Raw genomic sequence first — 23,255 nt, 5'->3', positions numbered from 1 at the left:
CAAGGACGCGCAGGTTAGGTGAATTGGCCATGCTAAATTACCTGTAGTGTTAAGTGCTTTAGTCAGAGAGAAATGGGTCTGGGTGGGTTACTCTTCGGAGGGTCGGTGTGGACCTGTTGGGTCAAATGACCTGCTTGCACACTGTAAGGAATCTATGCTAATTTAAAACACCTAACATTCTAGCAATCTGAAGCATTTGGGATCTGCCAATTATGTTGAAGAATTTGGGAAAGCACTGATTGTTGATGAGATTACTCAGTCAATCAGTCACCAACTTCACTGAGTGTTTCCTACAGACTTACTGGGTTCCCCATAGCCCAGGTTAACAGCATCTTACCTGCATCAGTTCCAATGCAATCGATGATTAAACAGAGGCCGAGGGGTGTACTCTGTACCCTGTACACCTCCAACCCATTCTGTAACACAGAACACAATGTCACAAGGAATGCTTTTGCATTTGTATTGCACCTTTCACAATATCAGGAAGTGATTCACATCTAAGTGCCTTGGAAGAGCCATGTCTATTGTGAGAATTCTGAGCTCTCACAAATTTCAGTGAGATAAATAACCAGATAATCTGTTTTACTGATGTTGCTTGAAGGATAAATGTCATTCAGGGCAGTGGGCAGGATGGGGGAGGTGGTGGTATAGTAGTTTTGTCATTATATTATTAATCCAGAGTTCCAGCCTAATGTTTTAAGCACACAAATTCAAATCCCATTGGGCACATGCTGAAGTTGAATTGAATGGGGCAGAAAGTAAGTAAATCAGGAGATAGAAAAGGCAAGTAAGAAATACACCATTGCAATAATCGAGGGTGCCTTCAATATGCATGTGCACTGGGAAAATCGTGTTCATAGAAGAGACCAAGGAATGTCTACCAGATGGCTTTTTGCAGCAGCTTGCGATGGGCCAACTGGAGGAACAGGCAATATTGGATTTGGTCATGTGTAATGAGGCAGACTTAATTAAAGAGTTTAAGGTGAAGGAATCCTTTGGGGGCAGTGACCACAACATGACAGAATGTAGAATTCACCCTTCTGTCTGAGAGGGAGAAGTTGGAATCTGATATAATGGTCTTACAATTCAAGCAAGGTAAGTAGAAAAACCACGAGGTAGGAAATAGCCAGGGGTTGGGAGGGAAGATGGTCGAGTAGCAATGGCAGGAGGTTCTGGGGGCAGAGCAGAAATTCAATCCAAGGAAGAAGAAAGATACAAAGAGGTGAGGCAACCAAGACTGACAAGGGAAGTCAGGAACAGCGTAAAAATAAAAGAAAAAGCTGACAATGTGGTGAAGATTAGGGGAAAGCCAGAGGATTGGGAAGTGTTTAAAAACCAGCAAAGGACAACTAAAAAAGCAATGAGAGGGGAGAAGATGAAATAAGCTAGCTCATAATGTAAAAGGAGATTGCAACAGTTCTTTTAGATATATGAGAGAGAGGCAAGAGTGGTCATTGAACCAATGGAAAATGAGGTTGGGGAGGCAGTAATGGCTGTGACTATGCTGTCACTTTAGAAAGGTTATTTTGTCCTGGGTTTCTTTTGAAGAAAGGTTGTAAAGGCAGAGGGGCCGAAGTGGCCAGGGCGCCAGCCTGAATCAACAGTGTTTGTTTTAAAACAGTTTAACAATGGAAGGGTAGTGGCCAGTTCTCTCAATTCAGGTTTTTGGAGGTTTTTTTTAAAGCTGCAGTGGTCAAAAGACACTGGGTCCAGAAGCACTGCAAGCTTCAATAAATGATTTCTAACTGAACTTCTCTGAAATCTCTCTTTGGATGTTGCACCTTCCTGCCTGTATGAATCTGTGTTTGAATTTACCTTTTTGCTAAGGGGTGTATTTGTGGGATGTTGTTATATTGGAACATTTAATTTGTAAAGTTCCTGTATCAAGTATTTGGTTTCGTTTTCCAATAGTTAAGCTATTCTAAATTCCACTTTCTTTTGTTAGTGTTTTAATTGTAATGTTTAAATAAATTGTGTTTTGCTTAAAGCCAAGTAGTTGCATCACACCTGGAACACTAGGTTCACATTTACCTTTAAAACAAAAAAACGTTAGGGTTGAAGTTACCTTTTTAAAATATTTTGAGGAGGTCTGGCCTTGTCCATAACATTGGGAACAAGGAAATGGAGGAGGAACTGAATAGGTACTTTGCATCAGTTTCCACAATGGAAGACACCAGCAGCACACCAGAACTTCAAAAGTGTCAGGGATAGAGGTGAGTGCTGTGATTATCACTAAGGAGAAGAGGGTAGGGAAACTGCAAGGTCTGAAGGTAGTTAAATCACCCAAACTAGGTGGACTACAGCCCAGGGTTCTGGAGCTGATGAGATTGTGGAGACATTGACAGTGATCTGTCAGGGAGAGTCACAGAGGACTGGAAAACTGGCTAATGTAACACACCTCTTTAAGAAGGGAGGGAGGCAAAAGACAGGAAATTATAAGCTGGTTAGTCTGACTTCAGTTGTTGCTAAGATTTGAGTCCATTGTTAAGGATGAGATTGTGGACTACTTGGAGTTATGTGGGAAAATAGGGCTGAGACCCACATGGCTGGACCCCCCACAGGGGGTGGGCATCCCTGACAAATCTGTTGGAATTCTTTGAGGAGGGAATGAGCAAGTTAGACAAAGTACAGCCAGTGGACATGATCTGTTTGGATTTCCAGAAGGCCTTTCACAAAGTGAGGCTGTTTATAAGTTGAGAGCCCATGTTGTTAGGGGCAAGGATAGAGAACTGGCTGCCTGGCAGAAGGCAGACAGAAGCTATAAAGGGTCTTTTTTAGGAGGACAGCCAGTGACTAGTGGAGATATGCAGGGGTCATGTAGAAGGACAGAGGCTTGGACTACTTTTAAACAGAGAAAAACTGTGGAAATCTGAAGCACAAGAGGAACTCAGGAGGTCTAGTTCTGGATTCTCTTTAGGTTCAGCTGGCAGTTAGGAGGGCAAAAGCAATGATAGCATTCATTTCAAGACCGCTAGAATATTGAGAGCATTTTTGGGCCCCACACCTTAGGATGGATTTGCTGGTATTAGAGAGGTTCCAGTACAGGTTTACAAGAATGAGCCCGAGATTGAAATACTTGTCACATGAGGGGCAGTTGAGAACGCTGGGTCTGTATTTGACGAGGAGGATCTGATTGAAACCTTACAGAGTACCGGGAGGCCTGGATAGACTAGAGGTGAAGATGGTGTTTACATTAGGAGGTGGCACTCAAACCCAAGGGCACAGCTTCAGAGTGAACCGAGATGAGGAGAAATTTCTTCAGCCAGTGGGTGATGAATGTGTGGAACTAACTGTCACAGGAAGCTGTTGAGACCCAAGTCATTGAATGTACTTAAGACAGAGATAGGTAGGTTCTCAATTAGTATGGGGATCAAAGGTTACAGGGAGAAGGCAGGAGAATGAAGTTAAAAACAGATCAACCATGAGCAAAGCAGACTTGATGGGCCAATTGGCCTAATTCTGCCCTGATATCTTCTGGTCCAAAATTAAAAGCTGGCTTAAAGGGGGACCATTTAATCATTAATAATTATCAGAAAAAATAATGTGGTTCACTTATATCCTTTAGAGAGGAAACCTTCCATCCATATTTGGTCTGGTCTACACGTGACTCCAGACCTACAGAGATGTGGCTGACTCTTATCTGCCTTCTGAAATGACGAGGCAAATGACTCAATTCAAGGCAACTAGGGACAGGAAAGAAATACTGGCCTTCCTGCTGACACTTAAATCCCACACACAAATAAAGGAACAAGATCCCCCTTACTTCTCTAAATTCTGTTGAGAGAGCAGAGTTTTATTAAACATTTAACATCGCATCCAAAAGATGCCACCTCCAACACTGAACCACTCCCTCAGTCTGAATACCAGGAAACATCAGCCTAGAACTTGAATTCAAGGAATGGTGTTCAAGGCCACAAACCTTCTGCCTCAGAGGTAAGAGTGCAACATTTAAAGGGCAGGGCTCTTAGAATCGTTATAGAATGGAAGAGGCCATTTAGTCCATCATATCTGTGCTGACTCTCTGAATGAGCAATGCTCACAGTGGCAGCCTCACATCTTCTCCACATTCCCCTGCACATTCTTCCTTTTCATATAGTAACTTCATTATTTTTCAATCCTTCAAATGAATGTGCTCCCCTACTCTCCCAGGCTGGCTTTCTAGAACACAACCTCATCCTGCTTGAATTTTTTTTCTCATGTCTTCATTGCTTTGTTTGCTAACTACCTTAAATTTTTTCCCTTCTCCCCCCCTCCACCCCCACTTCTTTATTCCTTCACAAATGGAAACGGCTATGCTGTCCAGAACCATCATTTTCAATATTTGACCAATCTCCTCTCAACCTTCTCTTCTCCAAGGAAGACAATCTCAAATTTTCCAAACTATCCTTGTCTCTGGAACAGCATTTTGTGGATCTTTTCTGCATTCTCTCCAATACCTTCACGTCCTTCCCAAAATGCAGTGCCCAGAATTGGATACCGTACTCCAATTAAGGCTGGGCCAGTATCTTATACAATTTTAACAGAATCTCTTAGTTGCCATTCCCCATGCTCCTATTAATAAAGTCTGGGAGATTATATGCTTTTGCAGCCATTCCCTCAAACTGCTGTCCCACCATTAATAGCTTATGCACATATACACGAGTTTCTCTGCTCTACACTCCCTGTAGAGTAGTACACTTTAGTTTACACTGTCTGTCCATGTTCTTTCACCAGAATAAATTACTTCATACTTTCTCTGCATTAAACTCTAACTGCCACCTGTTTGCCCATTTTACCAACTCACTCTGACCCCTGGAGACCTCGACGATAAAGGAATCCTAGCCCAAAACACAATCTTTCATCACAACATTCTGTTTCCTGTTACTCAAGTCAGTTTTGTTTCCATGTTGCTATTGGCCCCTTTGAAACATTGGGTGCATCGAGCCAATTCTGAAAAGTCATAATGGAGAACAGATGACACAGCTAATTGGCTGGTATTAGCTCAGTGACCTGCAGCACAGCACTAGGTTTAAACCTAGTGAATCATGAATCACTGTTTGTGATGCAGACCGCGAGTCATTATCTCAGATTTTCTCACTCGTGCTCTTGTCAAATGGAATGAGGTAGTTGCCCAACCAGCGGAGAGAATGTAGGTGGGGAGGTGTACGGGAACGGGCTTCAGGAGGCTCTAATTGATGGAGGGTCATGAAACGAGCTTGCTACCTCAAGAATGTAGCCTCAGAATTTAAGAACCAGGAGGAGTCTTAGCAGGATGTTTGCCCTCTTTATACATCCAGCTACCACTGATTGCACTTGGTGTTGTGATCTCTATACTGGGCTGAAAATGTGTTGCTGGAAAAGCGCAGCAGGTCAGGCAGCATCCAAGGAACAGGAAATTCGACGTTTCGGGCATAAGCCCTTCATCAGGAATGAGGAAAGTGTCATTCCTGATGAAGGGCTTATGCCTGAAACGTCGAATTTCCTGTTCCTTGGATGCTGCCTAACCTGCTGCGCTTTTCCAACAACACATTTTCAGCTCTGATCTCCAGCATCTGCAGACCTCACTTTTTCCATCTCTATACTGGGCCATCACGTCCCCTGCCAGTGCCCTGTCAACACATATTATCCTTCTCCTGTGTCCAACTCTCCTTCCTCCAATCAATCCTTCCCCCTACACACACACATTGCATTATATCTTTCTCCCAATGCTTGACCACCAACACTTCCCCCATCAGCACCTCCTAACAGATATGACTGCTCCTTCCATTGATGTGCTTCAGCTCTTACCTGTAGTGCTGCAGCTGCTGCTCCAGGAGGCTGAACCGATTCAACGGCTGGGTTCATCATTGACTCTGATTGTTGCTCTTCAACTAGTGAGTAAAAACAGGCAATGGTGAGCCAGGCAGCTGATCTTACTCTGTAACTACAATTAAACTTTCAATCACAATCACTGCTAATAAAGAATATTAGGAGTACAAAGGTTTCAGGGGAGACACTATTTCAGTACGAGAGGTAACTGGTTAACCCCACTGGCTATGGACAAATCACCAAAGACTGGATAAACCTGCAACCTCACTCACAGCTCCTAACAAAAATGTCAGGCATTCTGCCCAATTTCAGTCACTGAGCATCGCTCTGATTTGAAATTGCTTCATTTAGCCTCCTCCCACCCCCAACCCCCACAACCACAATCACCACCAACTATTTGATTCTGTATGGGACTGTGCTCACAAGACAGACAGAACAAGTTACTCCCCAAAAATCACAATAAAAATACGCTCATAGTCCACTGTATGTAATAAACGGTTTTACATGTTCTTTCTCATGTTTATTTAGGACACAATCCTCCAAGTTGAAAATTCTACCTGAAGCAGAGTTCAAACCTCAATTATAACACTAGAAGGTGACTATCCCCATAGACTAGGTACAAAGATTAGTATCCAAAGTTCAGCTGTATTACTTACCTGAGGCCACTAATGATGTTGGATAGTTTGAGTGAACGTGTTGTCTCGATAACTCACTTGTGTTACAGCTTCCAAATGCTGGCATCCAACTGCTCACCTGCTGAAAGTTGGGTGAGAATAACAGGAACATAAAGTTTCAAATAAAACCAGAAAACCACACACAAACCCATTGAATGGAAATGTTTTTTTCCCCAAATTCCCTCTAAATACCCTGCCCCTTACCTGAAAACTGTGCCCTCTCATGATCAACCCTTCAACCAAGAGGAACAGCTGTTCTGGATAAATGTGAGGTTGTTCACTTTGGCAGGAAGAACAAAAGTGCAGCACGTGTCTAAATTGTGAGAGATTGGCAGGTGTGGATCTCCAAAGAGGACCTGTGTCATTGAAAGCACTGAAAGCTGGCAAACAAGCACAGCAAGCAACTAGGAAGACAAAGGAGTATGTTGGCCTTTGTGGTAACAGGACTTCAGTCCGAGAGTGCTGGGAGAGGAGGACGTACTGACAGTTAAAATATTGGGAGCAGATGTTTGGCTGACACCATGAAATTTAAGGAAAGTTGGAGGTAGGAGACCAGCCAGATGTCTGACTTCAACTGTACTGAACCTGATAGAGTCATAAAGCATGGATACAGACCCTTCAGTCATTGATGATACAAATATCTCAGCAAGGTTACCAGAAATCACTTCCCTTGCTTCTCACAAAGTTCTGGGAAACACCTGCTCAGGTCTTACCTTTATACATTTTAAGACCTCCAGCACCTCCTCTTCTTAGGGCAATATGAACTCTTTTCATGACTTGAATACTCCAACACACTCCTGGCATGGCTCCCAACACCAGCCTTCCATAAACCTAAGAATAGCCAAAAATCTGCTTCCATATCTTAACTCACACTAAGTCCTGTTCCCCATCATCCTTGTGCTCGCTGAACAACATTCACTTCTTAAGCTCTTCATGGCCTTGTCCGGTCTATCATGCAATATATTCCAGCTTCACAACCTTCATAGCTTGTCCTGGATGAAGGAACTGAGGATATTGTTGCCAGGTGTGCGGATGATACATTGATTGGTAGAGGGACAGGTAGTGTTGAAGGAGGAGGGAGGCTGCCGAAGGACTTGGACAGGCTAGGAGAGTGGGGGAAAAGAAGTGCCACATACAATACAATTGAGAAAATGTGAGATTATGCACTTTGATAAGAAGAATAGAGCATAGATTCTTTTCTACACAGGGAAGGGCTTCGGAAATCTGAAGCACAAAAGGATTTAGATGTCCTACTTGGGAGTCTCATAAGGTTAAAATGTAGGTTTAGTTGGCAGTTAGGAAGGCAAGGTTAGCATTCAGTTTGAGAGTGCTAGAATATAAGAGCAGGGATGCACTTCTGAGGCTGTATGAGGCTCTGGACAAACCGCATTTGGAATATTGTGAGCAGTTTTAGGCCTTCTATCTAGGGAAGGATGTGCAGGGTCAGCATGTATGGAGTGTGGTACAGGACAGGGGTGGTGTATGCATGCGTGCACATAGTGAGTTAACAAAGGCATTTGGGTGCAAATACAAATGTAAGGTCAGCGATAGAAGGGTGACCAAGCAAATGCACAGGATCAGCAGGGCTATACATAAGGGTTGTAGATGTATGTATGTAGGGAGTACAGTCAGCAGCATTGTAGGTATATAGGTGTACACATCAGTGGGGTGTATGTATGTTTGCAGGTACATGTGGGGTCAGTGTGGGCATATGCTTGCACACACATGGAGCTGCAGGTTGTTTGCATCTGGGCTCACCCTGCCCTGCATGGTAAACAACCCCCACTGACTATGTGCACTCTAAGCAGTCCCTATGCACTGTAAGCACCTCCACCTCCCTGACCACTACCACCTCTGTCTTTCCTCCCTACCCCACAGACACCACACACATAGACACACATAAAAAAACTCCCTGGTTAACCACACAGAACATGAACAGCTCAGATACGAGTTTGAGTGCTGGTTCTGATATAAAATATCTTCTCAATTATGGAAGGCAGGGCAAGATGTGATATACAATAAAGGGGTACAAGGACACCGCTGGGAGGTTATAAAGGTGACCATTTATTTAAGAACATTTCTAAAGCTCTGCTGATTGATCACTATTCATAACTGTTAGAAATACCTACTCGACTCTGTTCAAACTGCGCACGGCCAGAACCCTGCTCTTGAAAGGGAACAGCGATTGGGATAACATTCCGATATGCATTGGAATTTTGCATGGAATGAGCTCCAAGAGCTGTGAATCAGAAGAGACAGACAATATAAAAGTTACCATTTTAATACCATAATTACCTCTAAATACCTGTCAACAATCTGCAATAATCTGCACCTCTCTAACCAATCGAACTAGAGATATGGGCGAAGTAATTTAGTCCCCTAAAGCTGTTCTACCATTCAGTGAGTCCTCACCAACCTACAATCTAACTCTGCATGCCCTTCCCCCATCTTTATCCCATTCCATGAGAAAACTTTAACTTTAAACCGAAGATGATTCGTAAAAGTTTGTAAACGAGACTTTGATTCAACTGATATTTGCAAAAAAAAAGGAGTTCTAAACCTCTCATAATTCTTAATTTCACAGATTTGGCTCTTATGTTTTAATTATGCTTCTTGTCCAAGACTCCACACCCAATAGAGCTATCTGTTCTTTTAATAGCTCGCAAATGTCACTTAAATGACACGGAAACTTTTCAAGTTCCAGAAATATAACCCCAGTCTCTGTAACGTATGCTCAGAATTTACCCTTTGGAGGTCAAATATCATTCTGTTATAAGTACACTACCCTTCCTTCAGGATCAATCTATCCTTCCTAAGATGTGGTGCCCAGAAATCCTCAGGGTAATTTGAAGTGCAATCTAACCTGGACTCTGCTTGGCTGAAGGTTATCTGCTACTTCCTTGTATTTTAGCCCTTCAAATAGAAAGGGAAGCATTCCATTAGGCTTTCATTATTTTCCGTACCTGTTCAGGGCATTTTAATGGTATGTATACAGGAATCACACCCTCTACTTCCCCCCAGCACCCACACTAACAGTCTGTTTGGATCTTCATCATTTCTAGCTTTTTATTTAGATAGCACCTTGCTCTATCCATTTTAGACCCATTGTGGTTGCCCTTGCATTTGTGTACATTTAAAGTTTGTGCGAAGATTTGTAGCTTGGGTGCTTGTTGTAGTGGTTCTGTTCGCCGAGCTGGAAGTTCTTGTTGCAAACGTTTCGTCCCCTGGCTAGGAGACATCATCAGTGCTCTGGAGCCTCCTGCGAAGCGCTTCTTTGATGTTTCTTCCGGTATTTATAGTGGTCTGTCCTTGCCGCTTCCGGGTGTCAGTTTCAGCTGTCCGGTGTAGTGGTTGGTATATAGAACATAGAACATAGAAGGATACAGCGCAGTACAGGCCCTTCGGCCCTCGATGTTGCGCCGACCGAATCCTACCTAACCTATACTAGCCCAATAACTTCCAAATGCCTATCCAATGCCCGCTTAAATGAACATAAAGAAGGAGAGTTCACCACTGATACGGGCAGGGCATTCCATGAACTCACAACCCGCTGTGTGAAGAATCTACCCCTAACATCTGTCCTATACCTACCACCCCTTAATTTAAAGCTATGTCCCCTAGTAACACCTGACTCCATTAGCGGTAAAAGGTTCTTAGTATCTACCCTATCTAAACCCCTAATCATCTTATACACTTCTATCAGATCTCCCCTAAACCTTCTCTTCTCCAATGAGAACAGCCCCAAGTGCCTCAGCCTTTCCTCATACGATCTTCCTACCATTCCAGGCAACATCCTGGTAAACCTCCTCTGCACTCGTTCTAAAGCTTCCACATCCTTCCTATAGTATGGCGACCAAAACTGCACACAATACTCCAGATGAGGCCTCACCAGAGTCTTATACAACTGCAACATGACCTCAGGACTCCGGAACTCAATTCCTCTGCCAATAAAGCCCAGTACACCATATGCCTTCCTCACAGCACTATTTACCTGGGTGGCAACTTTCAGAGATCTGTGTACATAGACACCAAGATCCCTCTGCTCATCCACACTACCAAGTAGCCTACCATTAGCCCAGTAATCCATCATCTTGTTATTCCTACCAAAGTGAACGACTTCGCACTTAGCTACATTGAATTCCATTTGCCACATTTCCGCCCAGCTCTGCAACTTATCTATATCCGGCTGTAACCTACCACTTCCTTCCTCACTATCCACAACTCCACCGACTTTCGTGTCATCCGCAAACTTGCTTACCCAGCTTTCAAGTCCTTCCTCTAGATCATTTATAAAGATAACAAAAAACAATGGTCCCAAAACAGATCCTTGTGGTACACCGCTAGTAACTGCGCTCCAAGATGAACATAATCCATCAACTACTACCCTCTGTCTCCTTCCAGCCAGCCAATTCCTAATCCAAACCTCTAATGTATCCTCAATGCCATACCTCTGAAGTTTTAGCATTAGCCTACCATGGGGAACCTTATCGAACGCCTTACTAAAATCCATATACACAACATCTACTGCTTTACCCTCATCCACTTCCTTAGTCACCTTCTCAAAGAACTCAATAAGGTTTGTGAGGCACGACCTGCCCTTCACAAAACCATGCTGGCTATCCCTGATCACGTTATTCCTACCCAGATGTTCATAAATCTTATCCCTTACCATTCTCTCTAAGACTTTGCCCACCACCGAAGTCAGACTCACTGGCCTATAGTTACTAGGGCTATCCCTACTCCCTTTCTTGAACAATGGGACCACATTCGCTATCCTCCAGTCCTCTGGTACTATTCCCGTTGACAATGACGACATAAAAATCCAGGCCAATGGCTCTGCTATCTCCTCCCTAGCTTCCCATAGGATCCTGGGGTAAATGCCATCAGGCCCAGGAGACTTATCTATATTCATCCTTTCCAATATTCCCAAAACCTCTTCCCTGCATATTTCCAGGGCATCCATTCTAATTATTTGTGATTCCATATTCACATCAGCAACAGTGTCCTGTTCCTGAGTGAATACTGATGAAAAGTACTGATTTAATGTCTCTCCAATCTCCTCCGCCTCCACACACAACTTCCCACTACTATCCTTGACTGGACCGATACCTACCCTAGTCATCCTTTTATTCTTGACATACCTATAGAAAGCCTTTGGGTTTTCCCTAATCCTACCAGCTAAAGACTTTTCATGTCCCCTTCTCGCTTTTCTTAGCTCCCTCTTTAGCTCCTTCCTGGCTACCTTATAACTCTCAATCGCCCCTACTGAACCTTCACGCCTCATCTTTACATATGCCGCCTTCTTCCCTTTCACAAGGGACTCCAATTCCTTACTAAACCACGGCTGCCTCACAAGGCCCTTTACACCATGCCTGACTGGTACATACCTATCGAGGACACGCAGTAGCTGCTCCTTGAACAATCCCCACATCTCATTAGTGTTCTTCTCTTGAAGCCTGTTTTTCCAATCCACACAACCTAAGTCATGCCTCACTGCATCATAATTTCCCTGCCCCCAGCTATAGCTCTTGCCCTGCGGCGCACGATTATCCCTCTCCATCACTAAAGTAAAAGTCACCGAGTTGTGGTCACTGTCCCCGAAGTGCTCACCTACCTCCAAGTCTAACACCTGGCCTGGTTCATTACCTAGAACCAAATCCAATATAGCCTCCCCTCTTGTTGGCCTGTCTACATATTGTGTCAGGAAACCCTCCTGCACACATTGTACAAACACCGACCCATCTAATGAACTCGAGCTATAGCTCTCCCAGTCAATATCTGGGAAGTTAAAGTCCCCCATAACAACCACCCTGCTACCTTCACTCTTTTCCTGAATCATCCTCGCAATATTATCCTCTACTTCTCTAGGACTATTAGGAGGCCTGTAGAAAACACCTAACAGGGTGACGTCACCTTTCCTATTTCTAACCTCATATAGTATATTGGGTCCAGGTCGATGTGTTTGTTGATGGAGTTTGTGGATGAATGCCATGCCTCTAGGAATTCCCTGGCTGTTCTCTGTCTGGCTTGCCCTATGATAGTAGTGTTTTCCCAGTCGAATTCATGTTGCTTGTTGTCTGAGTGTGTGGCTACTAGGGATAGCTGGTCGTGTCGTTTCGTGGCTAGTTGGTGTTCATGTATGCGGATTGTTAGCTGTCTTCCTGTTTGTCCTATATAGTGTTTTGTGCAGTCCTTGCATGGTATTTTATAAACTACATTAGTTTTGCTCATGTTGGGTATTGGCTCCTTTGTTCTAGTAAGTTGTTGTCTGAGCATGGCTGTTGGTTTGTGTGCCGTTATGAGTCCTAAGGGTCGCAGTAGTCTGGCTGTCAGTTCTGAAACGCTCCTGATGTATGGTAGTGTGGCTAGTCCTTTTGGTTGTGGCATGTCCTCGTTCCGTGGTCTATCTCTTAGGCATCTGTTGATAAAGTTGCGCGGGTATCCGTTTTTGGCGAATACCTTGTATAGGTGTTCCTCTTCCTCTTTTCGCAGTTCTGGTGTACTGCAGTGTGTTGTAGCTCTTTTGAATAGTGTCCTGATGCAGCTTCGTTTGTGTGTGTTGGGGTGGTTACTTTCATAGTTTAGGACTTGGTCTGTGTGTGTTGTTTTCCTGTGTACCCTTGTGGTGAATTCTCCATTCGGTGTTCTCTGTACTATCACGTCTAGGAATGGGAGTTGGCTATCCTTTTCTACTTCTCTCGTGAATCGGATTCCTGTGAGTGTGGCGTTGATGATCCGGTGTGTTTTTTCTATTTCCGTGTTTTTGATGATTACGAACGTGTCATCGACATATCTGACCCAGAGTTTGGGTTGAATTTGTGTTAGGGCTGTTTGTTCTAACCTTTGCATAACTGCCTCTGCTATGAGTCCCGAGATTGGTGATCCCATGGGTGTTCCGTTGATTTGTTCGTATATCTGATTGTTGAATGTAAAGTGTGTAGTGAGGCACAAGTCCAGTAGTTTAAGTATGCCGTCTTTGTTGATAGGTTCCGCCTCCTGTTTTCTGTTCTGTATGTCCAGTAGGTTGGCTATTGTTTCTCTGGCTAGGGGTTTGTCAATCGAAGTGAACAGCGCCGTCACGTCGAACGAGATCATGGTTTCTTCTTTGTCTATGTGTGTATTCCGGATGGCGTCCAAGAATTCCTGTGTTGATTATATGGAGTGTTTGGATCCGCTGACCAGGTGTTTCAGTTTCTGTTGTAGTTCTTTGGCCAGTTTGTATGCTGGTGTCCCTGGTAGTGATACTATGGGTCTGAGTGGGATGTCTGGTTTGTGTACTTTGGGTAGTCCATAGAATCTGGGGGTGTTGTTGCTTTCCGGTTTCATTCTTCGTAGGTCCGCTTTGGTTATCTGTCCGTGTTTTTGTAGAGTCCTTAGTGTGTTATTTATTCTATTGGTGAGTTGTGGTGTGGGGTCAGAATCCTTCATTTGGTAGGTGTTGGTGTCTGCTAGTAGGTGTTGTGCTTTTTTGATGTAATCTGATTTATCTAGGATGACAGTCATTCTGCTTTTATCTGCTGGTAGTATGATTATGTTCTTATCATTTCTTAGTGCTTTCAGTGCTTCCCTCTCCTTGGCGTTGAGGTTATGTGTTTCTCTTTTTCTTATCATCATAGGTACGACCGTTTGTCTCACTGTTTGTTGTGTCTCTTCAGTCAGTCCATTGTTCCTGAGTGTGCATTAGAATGCACACTCAGGAACAATGGACTGACTGAAGAGACACAACAAACAGTGAGACAAACGGTCGTACCTATGATGATAAGAAAAAGACAAACACATAACCTCAACGCCAAGGAGAGGGAAGCACTGAAAGCACTAAGAAATGATAAGAACATAATCATACTACCAGCAGATAAAGGCAGAATGACGGTCATCTTAGATAAATCAGACTACATCAAAAAAGCACAACACCTAATAGCAGACACCAACACCTACCAAATGAAGGATTCTGACCCCACACCACAACTCACCAATAGAATAAATAACACACTAAGGACTCTACAAAAAAACGGACAGATAACCAAAGCGGACCTACGAAGAATGAAACCGGAAAGCAACAACACCCCCAGATTCTATGGACTACCCAAAGTACACAAACCAGACATCCCACTCAGACCCATAGTATCACTACCAGGGACACCAGCATACAAACTGGCCAAAGAACTACAACAGAAACTGAAACACCTGGTCAGCGGATCCAAACACTCCATATAATCAACACAGGAATTCTTGGACGCCATCAGGAATACACACATAGACAAAGAAGAAACCATGATCTCGTTCGACGTGACGGCGCTGTTCATTTCGATTGACAAAACCCTAGCCAGAGAAACAATAGCCAACCTACTGGACATACAGAACAGAAAACAGGAGGCGGAACCTATCAACAAAGACGGCATACTTAAACTACTGGACTTGTGCCTCACTACACACTTTACATTCAACAATCAGATATACGAACAAATCAACGGAACACCCATGGGATCACCAATCTCGGGACTCATAGCAGAGGCAGTTATGCAAAGGTTAGAACAAACAGCCCTAACACAAATTCAACCCAAACTCTGGGTCAGATATGTCGATGACACGTTCGTAATCATCAAAAACACGGAAATAGAAAAAACACACCGGATCATCAACGCCACACTCACAGGAATCCGATTCACGAGAGAAGTAGAAAAGGATAGCCAACTCCCATTCCTAGACGTGATAGTACAGAGAACACCGAATGGAGAATTCACCACAAGGGTACACAGGAAAACAACACACACAGACCAAGTCCTAAACTATGAAAGTAACCACCCCAACACACACAAATGAAGCTGCATCAGGACACTATTCAAAAGAGCTACAACACACTGCAGTACACCAGAACTGTGAAAAGAGGAAGAGGAACACCTATACAAGGTATTCGCCAAAAACGGATACCCGTGCAACTTTATCAACAGATGCCTAAGAGATAGACCACGGAACGAGGACATGCCACAACCAAAAGGACTAGTCACACTACCATACATCAGGAGTGTTTCAGAACTGACAGCCAGACTACTGCGACCCTTAGGACTCATAACAGCACACAAACCAACAGCCACGCTCAGACAACAACTTACTAGAACAAAGGAGCCAATACCCAACATGAGTAAAACTAATGTAGTTTATAAAATACCATGCAAGGACTGCACAAAACACTATATAGGACAAACAGGAAGACAGCTAACAATCCGCATACATGAACACCAACTAGCCACGAAACGACACGACCAGCTATCCCTAGTAGCCACACACTCAGACAACAAGCAACATGAATTCGACTGGGAAAACACTACTATCATAGGGCAAGCCAGACAGAGAACAGCCAGGGAATTCCTAGAGGCATGGCATTCATCCACAAACTCCATCAACAAACACATCGACCTGGACCCAATATACCAACCACTACACCGGACAGCTGAAACTGACACCCGGAAGCGGCAAGGACAGACCACTATAAATACCGGAAGAAACATCAAAGAAGCGCTTCGCAGGAGGCTCCAGAGCACTGATGATGTCTCCTAGCCAGGGGACGAAACGTTTGCAACAAGAACTTCCAGCTCGGCGAACAGAACCACTGTGTACATTTAAATCTAATTGATGTTTCATGTAAGCAATCAATGTCTCCTTGTAGTTTTTTGACGCTTGTGTAATAAATATGGTGATTAGTTGAAGTCCTAGCACAAAGATCGGATAAAGTTTCTTACAGGATACCGGGACTCATAGCTCCGTTATCCCTAATCTCTGTCTCTCCTAATCAGATCAATGATTCACCAGCAACCCCACCAGCTTCAGCTTCAAGAAGCAGCATCTTCTGAACATCCATTGATATTTTCTCATCCACCGCTTTATCATCTTAAAACTTCAAATTAGATTTATCAGCTACTCCTGAAGTGAACTGTAACTCTGATTAAGTAATCCAACCCCTGAAATAAACTATAACTACTTTAACCTTTATAATACCAGCAATAAACTTTAACTCCATCTAACCATAACAACCTGAATCTCCCTCCTGTGTGCATTTCTACATTGTCTACCAATCCCCTTTGCTTATTTATACTCACACATTTGTTTGTATTTAGAGACCCTCTTTCTCAGATCCATTCTCCCAATGTTCTTTAGACAATCTTCCACCAATTCCAAATTATTTGCATCAATCTTGCCAAGTTTCTCCAGTTCGACAATTAAATCTAGGAAGGTCTAACAGATAAAAAGCCTTTGTTAGCTCAGTAACAGATCCCAATCTGGCTGAAGGACAGAAGGAAATCTGCTCAAAAACATAACTCAATTGCGACAGGAGAGGGCAGTCCTGGTAGGAGAGGTTAAATAACTAGGAAAAGTTAACTAGAATAGGCCTAAACTCTCTTGAGTTCAGAGGAATTAATTGAAACAATTAGAATTCTGAGATGGACTGACAAGGTAGGAACTAAGAGAATATCACAGTCTCAGATACGAAGCGAACCATTTAGATCTGAAGTGAGAGGCTTTTTCACTCTGAGGATTGGCATTTTTCTTGGAATTCTCTTCCCCAGAGAGTCATGGATGCTCAGTCAATGAATATGTTCAATATTGGGACTGATAGATTTTTTGGGCATTAAAGGAATTAAGGGATATAAGAACAGGGTGAAAAAGTGGATTTGTTGTAGAAAGTCAGTCTTTCTTATGTTCTTTTGAACAGTCTGATTCCCATTATTGAGGTAAATAGTAAACAGGTAATTCTTTTTTAACTCCACGGTTGCATTCTTGTGCTATCCCGCATTATAGAAAAATCACGTTTTAGAAACAGTGCTTAAAAGTGTTGGCAATGTAATCGCATTACATCCAAGACACGTTTTAAAAGTTTGTGCTTTAAAAAGTGTCCCCGATTCAAGTAATCTAAGTACATGAAAGTGAAAGGGAGAGAGGATTATGCTGATAGGACAAGAATGAAGTAAGGTGGGAGGAAACGCACATAAAGCAAAGACACTAGCATGGAGGTTGAGCCGAATAGCTTATTTCTGTGCTGCACCTTCCATGTAATAAATAACTTTGTCTCAACATTTTCTTCAAACCATATGCCTGCACCATAGAATCCCTACAATGCATAATTCAAGACAAAGCAGCCCATTTGTTTAGCACCCCACCTTAAACAATCAGTCCAACACTCATTGAGAGTAATGTGCACCATCTACAAGATGTATTACAGCAACCCAACAAGGCTCCTTTGACAGCACCTTCCGAACCTATGACATTCCCCTGCTGGAAGAACAAGGACAACAGGAATACGGGAACACCACTACCTGCACGTTCCTTATTGACTTGGAACTATATTGCTGTTCCTTCACTGTCACTGAATCAAATTCCTGGAATTTCCTCCCTGTATGCACTCCATTGGCACGACAGCAGTTCAAGAAAGCAGCTCACCATCACCTTCTCGAGGGCAATTAGTGATAGGCATTGACAAGACAGCGATGCCCAGATCCTTACAATATTAATTTTAGAAACTAGTTTGAAGGGAAAAAAAGAGACTGCGAAAGTTTGAAGGACTGTAAGAAGGGATTTGTGCTCAGGTAGCTCACTTGATCAAGATATTTTTAATCGAACAAATGGGGAAGCAAATGCTGGATCTAATTCTAGAATATAAAGTTAGTAAAGTGAGGGGTACATAGAAAATAACAACATGGTGAATGTTGTGCATATACCTTTTCAAAGATTTTTCAAACATTGCCATCTAGGAAGCTAGTCAATAAAACAAAAGCTTTCTGTGATGCAGACCACACAACCACTTATTGCAATATATTCTTTTACTGTGCAGCAAAATGGCTACAGTACTCATCTATCCAGTAACTACGACTGTGGTCATCTGGGACCCCACTTGGAATGATGTTTAAGTGCTCCTGAGCTGCACTCCCTTGTCCTGTGATTATGGAATTTTTTAAAAAATCCATCAGTTTTGTTAATGAAAGGAAGCTGCAGTTTACATCATTTGACTGCAATAGTGGAGCTGACATACACCAGTTTAACCTCCCTGCAGGCTGCATCCATAATCAATGGACTTGAGCCCAGAACACAAAGTAGGGTTAACATATTGTAATTACCTTCATTGCTTCCTGGTGGCCTTTTGGTACTTGGCAACTTAATAAAAACAAAATAGATTGCAAATCTTCTTGACAGAGATTTTCGCTGATGTCCGTCAACAACTGCCTGTGTTATAAAGGTAAAGACAGTCAGTTAGTTATCCTAAATGTGTAGGCATTGCATTGACTTTTAAATCCAAGCAATAATTCAAAAATTAATGGAATGTGGGTGTTCAAGTCATGGAGGCTACAGATGTACATAATCTTAGTCAGAGTTCTGTGTTCAGATCCAAGCACTATACAATAATGGCCTTAGAAGAGATGCCTCACACATTCACCAGACTGATACCATTGCAGAAAGTACAGGTTGGAATTGACTAGCTTGATACTCCCTCAAGTATTGAGGATTAAGGAATAAGCAAGCTAAAATGATTCAGATGATTAAAGGAATTTAGCGGGTTCAGCCAACAGACACTGATAGAGATGCAAGAGAAGGCGTTAAATAAGAAATCAGAGGTGCATGCAATAACAGCAAACTGTAATCAGGGGGTGATTTTAATTAAATATACATTGGACAAACAAACCTCACAATGGCATCGTGGAGGAAGGTTTCCTGGAGTGTGTACATGATGGCACTTTTAGACAAAATATTGATGAACCAATCAGAGAACAGGCTATTCCAGACCAGGTACGATGCAGTGAGAAAGAATTAATTAACAATCTTGTTGTGTGGGGTCCTTTACGGAAGAGCGATCATAACATGATAACATTTAATTATCATGTTATGATCACTCCATTAAGATGGAGAATAAAGTAGTCAAATCCAAAACTAGATTCCTGAATGTACATAAAGGGAATGACGAGGGTATCAGGCAAGATTAGGCAGGGGTGGATTGAGGAACTTTATTAAAGGGATTGGCAGTTTATAAGAAATGGTTCATGTGCAAAGAACATGCACATGAATCCAAGATGGCTGTGCAGTAGGGCTCCTGAGCTGCTGCTCATCTATTCAATTCCTTTTCTTTCTTATTTTCTTGTTTGTTTTTCTCGTAAGATTTTTTTCCCCCTCTACTTATCTTCTGGAGGGAGCTCAGTCATGGAGGCAGTGGTAGCGATGGAGGGCCCAGAGTGGGGACTTTGGCGGTCTGCCACGAGGTGGGTTGGCGTGCCCGGACAGAACTCTGTCAGGTGGTGGTGTTGTTGCAGACATGGCTGGGGGCCCAGAGCAGCACCAGAGCGGGACTCTAGCAGCCTGGCAGTCAGCATCGAGATGGCAGCGCGGAGGCACAGAGATTGAGAGATTGAGCCAAATGTGGGAGAGAGAGGATGGTGTTCAGCGTCGAGACTGCAGTACAGAGGCACAGAGAGACTGCAGCATGGCAATTGAGACAGCGAGCGCTCGTAGGGAAAGCCCAGCATGGAGCAACTGCAGGCCCATGACTGAAGCCAGAGTGTAATTTGGGACTTTTAACTTTATTTATTGGCTACCTTATACTGACAAGAACTACAATATTAAACTTTTAACTGACATCTTTACATTTCTACTTTTTGCCTAAGATTTTGTACCTAGGTACCTAAGATGGTGCTGTGAATGATGACATTGTAAACTTTTCACTGTATTCCTGTACCCCTGTACTTGAGTACAATGACAATAAAATTTAATCCTAATATTAGAAAATTTTGAATTACAACAATTGTTCATTCAAAAATAGAAAAAAGACAATGCTTATGAAAGAAATGGGGGATAACATGAAATCCATTGAGGAGACACAAAAACTGTGAGAAAAAGCAACAAGCTTGAGGACTGGGAATATTTTAGAAAAAGCAAAAGAGGGTGAGTAGTTTAGTCAAGAAGGGGATAATAGAGTTTCTGATTAAAATTTTAGGAAACATAGAAATTGACTGCAAAATTTCTATAAATATGTGAAGAGAAAAAGATTAGTAATGAACGATTTACTGGGCCTGGAATCACTAAACTTTAGAAGGGTGAAATGGGATCTGATTGAAACTTAGATAATTGAAACGTGAAATTTGGATAAAATTCTAAAACACTAGATTGACGAGATGCAGGGAAGATGATTTCCCATTATGGGGAATCTAGTGCTGGGGGACTAAGTCTCAGGATAGATCACTTAAAACTGAGATGAGGGTGCAAAGAGTAGTGAACCTGTGGAATTCTCTACCACACAGAGTTGCGGAGACCAAGTCACTGAATATATTCAAGAAATTTTTTTTTAAAGATTTTAAAGACATCGAGGCGTATAGGGAGAAAGCAGGAAAATTGCAGAAAGGCAGCCATGAGTATACTGAATGGCAGATGCAGGATTGAAGGACCAAATGGCCTACTGCTGCCTTGAGTTGCCACATTTCTTTGAGTTAATACAGTACAGACAGAAACAGAACGTATTTCCTTTGGTGGGAAAATCCAGAGCAATGGGGAAAAACGTTAAAGTTAGAGGCAGGGTGTTCAGGGGAAGCACGTCTTGACATGAAGGGTAGCAGAAACCTGGAATGCATTTTCCAAAAAGGCTTTTAAAGCTGGGAATCAACTTAACCAAGAGAAATAAAGAATAAGGAACGAAGGCAGGTCGAAAGTATCAAGACACAGATCAGCCATGGTTTAAATGAATGGTAGAAAAAGTTCAAGGGGCTGAATGGCCAATTTCTGTTCTCACGAAATGACTGACCCTCAAATTGGTCCCATGCTCCATCAAAAAACATCAATAACATTTTAGGCCCCACCGCTGACATAAGGTGACATTGAGATGCCAAAACATATCAAAGGTCATTTTAGTACCATAGCCTGGGGAATAAGATTTGCTACAATACTGATTTACTAGATGTTATTTATCACACCCTGTCATGGATTAAAGCCAAAAAATTGCTTCATTCAGTTGTTACCGAATGTTGTCTGCTAAATCTGGGGAGCAAGAACTGGAGAAGCCAAACTTCCATCACAGGCAATTCATACTCCCTATCCCATTACACAGAGATTGATTTTTACCTGTATGAAGATACGTATCCTTTACCACTGTTCAAATGTCTCTCCAAACACTTCACGTCAACTTTCAATCCTTTCAGAACATCAAACCTCTTTATTCGATAAAGCAGTTCATTTAGGAGCTCAATCCTCAGCAGGTTCCGCTTGAACAGGATCTCAAACAGCTCTTTCACTTCCCCAATATTTAAGTAATCTTTCAGAATATCAAGGCACAAAAACACTAAGGTGGCACTTTCATCCTTCGACAGTTTATCAGCTATTTGCAATGCCAGTAGTCTGATATCCGGAGTATTTTGCTTGAACATATTGATGAACATTGAAGGCAGCAGCCCCAAGAATTCTTTACAGAAAACTGAGATTTCCCCAGCCTATAATATTGTGCTGTGACCTCATCTCTGGTGACGCCATTGACTTCTCTTTTACAGCACGAAACGAAACTCTGACAAAGACCTAAACAAGGAGAAAAATATGAATTAATTAATCACTAATGCTTTTTGGTTTCGATCACACCAAAATGTTGTGCAAGTGTTGTACAACTAATTCTAGATTTAAGAGAAATGTCGTAGGTTCCATTCTAAAATTGTTCTTGCTCATCTCCCCTCAGTCATGGCTGCAGTTCAATATCAACAGCCCACAGCCATCTAGCTCATCAAAGCCTTCACTCACATTTCACACTGCTGAAACACAGTCAGGAATAATGGTCATTTGGAGTGACGTACGGCAGGTTGAATGATGGCTACAGACCCCAGCCAGTGAGAGCACCAAAGGTGGAGAGCATTAGCAAGGGGATACATAAATGTTTTCATACTCTTCATTAAGATTTTTGATTCTAGGTTAGACTATTTAATGGACATTATAGAGCAAGCTTCACTGTGCACCTAACTCCCACACCTTTTGCCCTGGGAGTGCTTGATGCAAACACTGTGGAGAAATCTTCACCATGTCCTAAATTAGACAGTTAAAATTTAATTAATACTTAACCAAGTTCTATTGTTCAGTTCAATCTTTCTCCCTTCTCTCTATTTTGTATTGCTTCAATCTAATCTAATATGTGCTAACTCCCTACATCTCTCCACATCTCTGTTCCTCCCAAATTATCCTCTGCCCTGATTCAGTAAATGCTTACCCCTCTCCCAAAGCTTGTCTCTCCCTAGTGAGAACATTCCTACAGAACAGTAAAGACAGAGTTATTGAACACTTTTAATGCAGAGGTAGAGTGACTCCCTTGTTAGTCCAGAATCTAAGGTTATCAACGAAACTGGGGTTGAAGTCATAATCTGATCAACCAAGACTTTACTGAAAATTGGAGGAGGCCATAGAGGCAAAATGGCCTACTGCTTATCACAATTTGTATTTCAACGTAATATCCTTATCACTATAACAGCATTCCTGTTTTGTTCTTAACTTTTAAACAGTTAGATTTTCCTCCATTTTGGTGATGGTTTGTTTTGTCCCCATCAATAATCATGTGTGGTTATCCTATCTATTACAATTTTAAATCTATCCCAGCTCCTCCTCCACTCACTAACAGCTTTCTCAGCAATAACTCAGTAATTGATCTCAGCTCATTCCTCAGAACTATGACAAACCTACAGCTGCCCTACTTCTTGTTGGTATTGATGTTTAACTGCATTCTGCTCAAGGATTCTCACTGAAGCACTGCTTCTGTGACAGTGTCTTCTCTGCCATTGCACATTTGAATCTGCT

The 23,255-nt window shown here is 42.5% G+C and overlaps 1 protein-coding gene across 3 annotated transcripts in view; it reads right to left on the bottom strand.

Moving 5' to 3' along the window:
• LOC132817564 (CASP8 and FADD-like apoptosis regulator) overlaps nt 1-23,255 on the bottom strand; it is a 34,010-nt gene that overhangs the window by 6,815 nt on the left and 3,940 nt on the right. For 2 of the 3 annotated variants that reach the window (XM_060828070.1, XM_060828071.1), the window contains exons 2-8: nt 21,552-21,998; nt 18,569-18,674; nt 16,556-16,691; nt 8,591-8,700; nt 6,444-6,543; nt 5,767-5,849; nt 338-416 (exon numbers count right to left, since the gene is read on the bottom strand). In XM_060828070.1, coding sequence (XP_060684053.1) covers nt 338-416; nt 5,767-5,849; nt 6,444-6,543; nt 8,591-8,700; nt 16,556-16,691; nt 18,569-18,674; nt 21,552-21,865 — 928 coding nt within the window. In that variant the 5' untranslated portion in view covers nt 21,866-21,998. The remainder of the gene's footprint in view (nt 1-337; nt 417-5,766; nt 5,850-6,443; nt 6,544-8,590; nt 8,701-16,555; nt 16,692-18,568; nt 18,675-21,551; nt 21,999-23,255) is intronic. The other variant, XM_060828072.1, reaches the window with a different exon arrangement.

This window comes from Hemiscyllium ocellatum, chromosome 7, assembly GCF_020745735.1.
Source record: "Hemiscyllium ocellatum isolate sHemOce1 chromosome 7, sHemOce1.pat.X.cur, whole genome shotgun sequence".
Lineage (NCBI taxonomy): Eukaryota > Metazoa > Chordata > Chondrichthyes > Orectolobiformes > Hemiscylliidae > Hemiscyllium > Hemiscyllium ocellatum.
Note: the sequence above shows the minus strand (reverse complement) of the source record. Positions and strands in the feature narration are given on the sequence as shown.